This window comes from Arachis ipaensis, chromosome B09, assembly GCF_000816755.2.
Source record: "Arachis ipaensis cultivar K30076 chromosome B09, Araip1.1, whole genome shotgun sequence".
In the NCBI taxonomy this organism is placed as follows: domain Eukaryota; kingdom Viridiplantae; phylum Streptophyta; class Magnoliopsida; order Fabales; family Fabaceae; genus Arachis; species Arachis ipaensis.
In genome coordinates this window covers 105397720-105404084 of record NC_029793.2, presented here as the reverse complement: position 1 = coordinate 105404084, position 6365 = coordinate 105397720, and the positions used below count along the sequence as shown (strand labels likewise).

Here is a 6365-nt window from a genome sequence, read left to right as displayed (position 1 = left end):
TGTCAGCAATTTGTAAAAACTGTGCCAGAAACTCTGTAGGTTCTTCCTGTGGAAGACCGGAATACTGGCAACTTTGCTGCACCATGATAATGAGCTGAGGATTCAACTCAAAGCTACTGACTCCAATGGAGGGTATGCAGATACTACTCCCATATGCAGCAGTAGAGGGGTTAGAATATGACCCCAGAGTCCTCCTGGACTGTTCATTTCCGCTTAGGTCCATGATGGAGAAAGGGAGATGATGTAAAATAGAAAAAATATTTTTATTTATTTATTTATATATTTATTTCAAAAATGAAATAAATTGAAATAAAATAAATAAAAATTGAGTGAAGATTTTTGAAAAACTGAGGAGAGAGAAAGTGGTTAGGAAGTTTTGAAAAGGATATGATGATTTTGAGAAAGAAAAAAAGTTTTAAATTTTGAAATAAAAATCTAAATTTTAGAAATATATTTCGAAAAATTTGTTTTTAAAATAAAGAGAAAAGATATTTTTTATTTTTAAGAGGAAAGAGAAAAACAATAAGATAGCACAAGATTTAAAATTTTTAGATCTAATGCTCCCTATTTTCGAAAATTTTGGAGGGAAAACACCAAGGAACACCAAACTTAAAAATTTTAAGATCAATTCACAAGGAAAACTCAAAAACACGAAGAAAGAACACCAAACTTCAAATTTTAGAAAACCAAACCAAAATTTTCGAAAATCAAAGGAAAATCAACAAGAAAACACCAAACTTAAAGTTTGGCACAAAATTTAATAGAGAAAATATTATTTTTGAAAAAGATTTTAAAAAGAGTGTACCAAACTGCCACGGACTTAGACCAACGCTCTAGCCAATTGGGCAGTAAATGTAACACTTGTTTTAAAGAAGGATATTTTTAACCAAGAACAATAATAAGAGACTCTAAACCAAAAAAAAAAAAGAAAAATTTTCCTAATCTAAGCAACAAAATGATCCGTCAGTTGTTCAAACACGAACAATCCCCGGCAACGGCGCCAAAAACTTGGTGCACGAATTGTGAATCACACGTTTCACAACGCGTACCACTGACCAGCAAGTGCACTGGGTCGTCCAAGTAATACCTCACGTGAGTAAGGGTCGAATCCCACGGAGATTGTTGGTTTGAAGCAATCTATGGTTATCTTGTAAATCTTAGTCAGGAAGCCAATTATGTTTATCAGTTGAATTGCAAATAAGCAAGAGAGCATCGATTAAAGGTTACTTGTTATGCAGTAATGGAGAATATGTTGGAGTTTTGGAGATGCTTTGTCTTCTGAATCTCTGCTTTCCTCTGTCTTCTTGTTCACACACGCACGTCCTCCTATGGCAAGCTGTGTGTTGGTGGATCACCGTTGTCAATGGCTACCTTCCATCCTTCCAGTGAAAACTACGCTCACGCGCTCTGTCACAGCACGGCTAATCACCGGTTGGTTCTCGATCCGGTTGGAATGAAATCCCTTGATTCCTTTGCGTTTGTCACTAACGCCCAGCCTTCAAGAGTTTGAAGCTCGTCACAGTCATTCAATCCTTGAATCCTACTCAGAATACCACAGACAAGGTTTAGACTTTCCGGATTCTCATGAATGCCGCCATCAATTCTAGCTTATACCACGAAGATTCTGATTAAGAGATCTAAGAGATACTCATTCAATCTGATATAGAACGAAGGTGGTTGTCAGGCACACGTTCATGGGTTGAGAATGGTGATGAGTGTCACATATCATCACCTTCATCACAGTTAAGCGCGAATGAACATCTTAGATAGGAACAAGCGTGTTTGAATAGAAAACAGGAATACTTGCATTAATTCATCGAGACACAGCAGAGCTCCTCACCCCCAACAATGGAGTTTAGAGACTCATGCCGTCAAAGAGTACAAAGTTCAGATCTAAAATGTCATGAGGTACAAAATAAGTCTCTAAAAGTTGTTTAAATACTAAACTAGTAGCCTAGGTTTACAACAAATGAGTAAACTATGATGGATGATGCAGAGATCCACTTCTGGGGCCCACTTGGTGTGTGCTGGGGCTGAGAATTAAGCAGTCCACGTGCAGAGGCCATTTGTGGAGTTGAACGCCAGTTTTTGTGCCAGTTTGGGCGTTCAACTCCAGCTTTTGATCCTTTTCTGGTGCTGGACGCCAGAATTGGGCAGAGAACTGGCGTTGAACGCCAGTTTACGTCATCTATCCTTATGCAAAGTATGAACTATTATATATTGCTGGAAAGCTCTGGATGTCTACTTTCCAACGCAATTGGAAGCATGCCATTTCGAGTTCTGTAGCTCCAGAAAATCCACTTTGAGTGCAGGGAGGTCAGAATCCAACAGCATCAGCAGTCCTTTTTCAGCCTGAATCAGATTTTTGCTCAGCTCCTTCAATTTCAGCCAGAAAAATACCTGAAATTACAGAAAAACACACAAGTCATAGTAAAGTCTAGAAATATGAATTTTTCCTAAAAACTAATGAAAATAAACTAAAAACTAACTAAAACATATTCAAAACTATATGAAATTAACCCCAAAAAGCGTATAAAATATCCGCTCATCAATGCTCCTGATTCTTACTTCAAGTTGAAAAGTAATTTATTTTTATATAATATCAAATATGAAATAAATTACAATCTTAAAATAATTAATTGCATTTATATAGATCAACCATTAAAAAATAAGACTAGTAAGTTAATCTATTATTCATCATAACTCTTTTAATTCAGGTAGTACGTACTCAGTACTAAATAAAAAAATTTAACAAATATACTTTTTTAATCCTAAATTTTAGAACTAAATTGACTATAAATTCAACAAATATTTTTCATGTTTGATATTATATAAAAATAAAAAACAAAATCTAAACCTATTCTTAACAACCCCTTCTCTCTTTTGGTGAAACATCCAAGCTTATTATTGTTTAAGTAGAAAGATTTAATATGATCATTCTTTATCTATCCTAATATTCTAATGGAATTCATTTCGCTTGCGACAACAGAAAAATGGCCGCTGCTCTATTTTGTAGGCGTCTCATTTCGCAAGTGTTAGTGGGCAGATATAAAAAGATGATTTCAATCTCCAATTTGCAGGCACCATGACTGAAATGATGTGCAATTCTATTTTTTATTTAAAGAAATAATCATTTTATTTTATTTATTTATATAAAAAAACAAAAACCACAACTTGGTCGTCAAGGGGACTTTCCACTAATGAGATGTCAGACATGGGTAAAGTACTGAAGCTAGTGAAAACTATGTTAAAGTTGAAGGTCCAGGTTAGAAAAATGTTCAACTAGAAACAAAAAACACATACACAGAAACCGCGAGAACCCTGCCGCGGTTTCTAGCCATTTTGCAAAACACACATAAACTGCGACACCCCTATCGCGGATTATATGAAGGTTTGCTTCGAACGTAAATCGCGACACTCTTGTAGCAGATTACGTACATTCATAAACTGCAAAATCTCTGTCGCGGTTTACATAGTTTATGGAAAAAATGCATTTTGGTATCCATTTTGCAAAATGTGTATTCTGGTAAATTTGGAGGCTATAATATTTATTTTAGTAAATTGCCCTAATTTTAAGATAAAAATGCAAAAGAATAGATAAAAAACATACCTCTCTAATATGATGATAATGTACAAGAACAATGTACTCTAACTGCCTGCAGACAAAAACAATGTTTAAGTTGATATGAAAGATGATCAACACTAGCAATTTAAGTGACAAGCCCCTTATGATCCCCTATGGCCTTTTCTAGTTAACCAGAGGATCAAAATGAGTCAGATGCAACTGCAGGGTAGCCTGCTTCGGCCAGTGGCTTTATCAGTTTTCAAAATATATTTAATCTCAATCTTTTATTATAACAAATAACAAACACTTTGTCTGCAAGGTCCAAGTTTGGATTAAGAACAAATTAAACATCATTACAAAACAAATTTCCACAAGTTTCAACTAATGCAAAACTAAGACTTAATGTAACACCCTACCACACAGAATCTTATGCTTAAGTCATAAGACAGAGGTAGTGAGGTATTACGACATCTAAAAAGTTTTATAGCTAGGAGCCATTGAAGAAATGGTAAAGCAAAGTCGTGAAACCAAAAAACGCAACGCTCGTGAATAACGTTTACTTACGTATGAAGAAAAGCTTAAGCGCAAATAAATACATATATACATAAGAGTAGAGAATCAAGGATACATAGTAGTCAAGCTCCAAGCTCAGCCTGCAAAGCTAAGACTGGCTAGAGAATGTAAACATACATACATACATACAATCCCATATTTAAAGTTCTCAAAATAAACCCTAGTTCTCCAACAAAAGCCTCTAAGAGGCACCCAAAGGTATAATACATAAAAGGAGAATTCTAAGCATTTATATATATATAACAAAATATAAAAGCCCAAACTCCTATCTTCACTACAATAGAACTTCAGACGCCTAGCGAGGCGCATCTCGACTTACATCTGAAAAATACAAACATCGTATGGGATGAGAACCAGGGGTTCTCAGCATAGTAAAGGTGCCTACATATATAAGATATAAGGTCTTGGGAATGCCAGAGGCAATCCTAGAATGCCGACATTCTGATTTTAAGACTTCAAGATTTAAAACAAAAACCATAAATAGGATAGTTCTCTAAGGCATTCCTAAACTTAACCGAAACTCTAATAAAATCCCTTAAGTCTCCGCCTTCCTCCAATCCTCCAAACTCTGTAGAATCACAGAGACAAATAAAGTAGACAAAGCAGGCACAAAAAGAATATAGATACAACAATTAGAACATATAGCATATTATAATCACTTAGACATTTCCAATTAATGCACAAGCAAGTAATTCAAACAATATGCACATGATGCATGCCTGTCCTATGGCTGTTGATATCAACTGTCGGTTACTTAGCTAGCCCGACATGTCCTGGTAGCTAACCATGGATAGAACACCACAACACGGGACAGGTATTACCCGTCCACCTATGCCGGTGTTTCACCAAAACCGGGGTAAACATTACTCGTCCACTCTAGCAGGTGCCACATCCTTAACCCAGATAGGGATTACTCATCTATGTACAGGCTAGGACTCGAATAGGAATTACTCATCTATTCTCGGATAGGAATTGCTCGTCTACCCTCGACATGACACATCAGATAGGAATTACTCGTCTACTCTCGCAGTCATAACTCGACATCTCAAAATAATCCACAATTAAACTCAGTTATCATCATTAATCATATCTCAATATCTCAAACTCATAATCATGGCTTTGATAGGAATTACTCGTCCATCCTAACAATCAGAACTCATCATTATCGCTTTAATCACCGTCACACTTTAAGGTCATCATCATTTTCAATCCCAAACTTCCGATGTGCATAACTTCTCCGTTTTAAAACATTTTTCTTCCGTTCTTTGAACGACGTAAACTTTACGAACCCAATTTTCATATAAAATAAGTTTGAAGCAATTTAAGAGTCCGGAAGCCAAGTTATGGCCCGCAGAAGTTCAGATAAAAACCATATTTTTTCTCAAAAACACCAACTTCTATTTTTACTAAATTTTTATTTTCAAACTAAACCACTATCAACCAAGACACTTCCAAAACACTAAAAACCAATACCAAATGCTTATAAACCTTTTATCAATCATTTAACCATTTAAACTATTCAATTCTCAATTCCTCAACTCCTTTAAGATTCTCACTTTAACATACTTCAAATCAATATTCATCACTAATCATATAGCAACAATCATCCAACAAACTGCATTCAATCTCAATTATTCCATTACTCATTATCATAACATTATTATTCATTCAACACATTAACTCATCAACCATTCTCCACATTCATAACACCCAACAACATATCCAATTATCCACATACAATCTCAACACCCATAGCATTACTAAACCACTAAACATACATCAAACATACATTTCAACTTATCTTAAGTCATCTAGCCTAAGTTTTCACAAAATCTTACATATTAAATACGAGAAATCAAAACCATACCTTGGCCAATTTCTCGTAAAACCAGTACGTCACAATTTGTTGCCGTTGCACAAAACCCGAAGCTCCAAATCTCAAATTTGCAAAGTTTCAGCCTCCACCACCAAGATTCCGCAACCAAGCACAACCAAAGCTTCCAATCAACTCAAGGTACTCCAAATCAACAATATTTAATCTAATCCGACAATATATCACTAAAATCAACATTCAAGCTTACTAATTCAATAATCCACAAGGTTCTAAGGGCTCTTACCTTCCTCAAGCATTAATGGAATAAAACCCAATAATTTTTCAAGCTAATTCAAACCTAGAACATCAAAATCACATAATCTATCAAACTCAAAACTCCCAAATTTTCGAAAC

General features: G+C 35.2%; 1 protein-coding gene across 1 annotated transcript in view; it reads right to left on the bottom strand.

Moving 5' to 3' along the window:
- Positions 1-5830, bottom strand: part of LOC110266903 — an 18275-nt gene extending 12445 nt beyond the window's left edge. Inside the window, exon 1 of the mRNA XM_021111958.1 lies at positions 5820-5830. Within this exon, the coding sequence (XP_020967617.1) occupies positions 5820-5830 (11 nt within the window). The remainder of the gene's footprint in view (positions 1-5819) is intronic.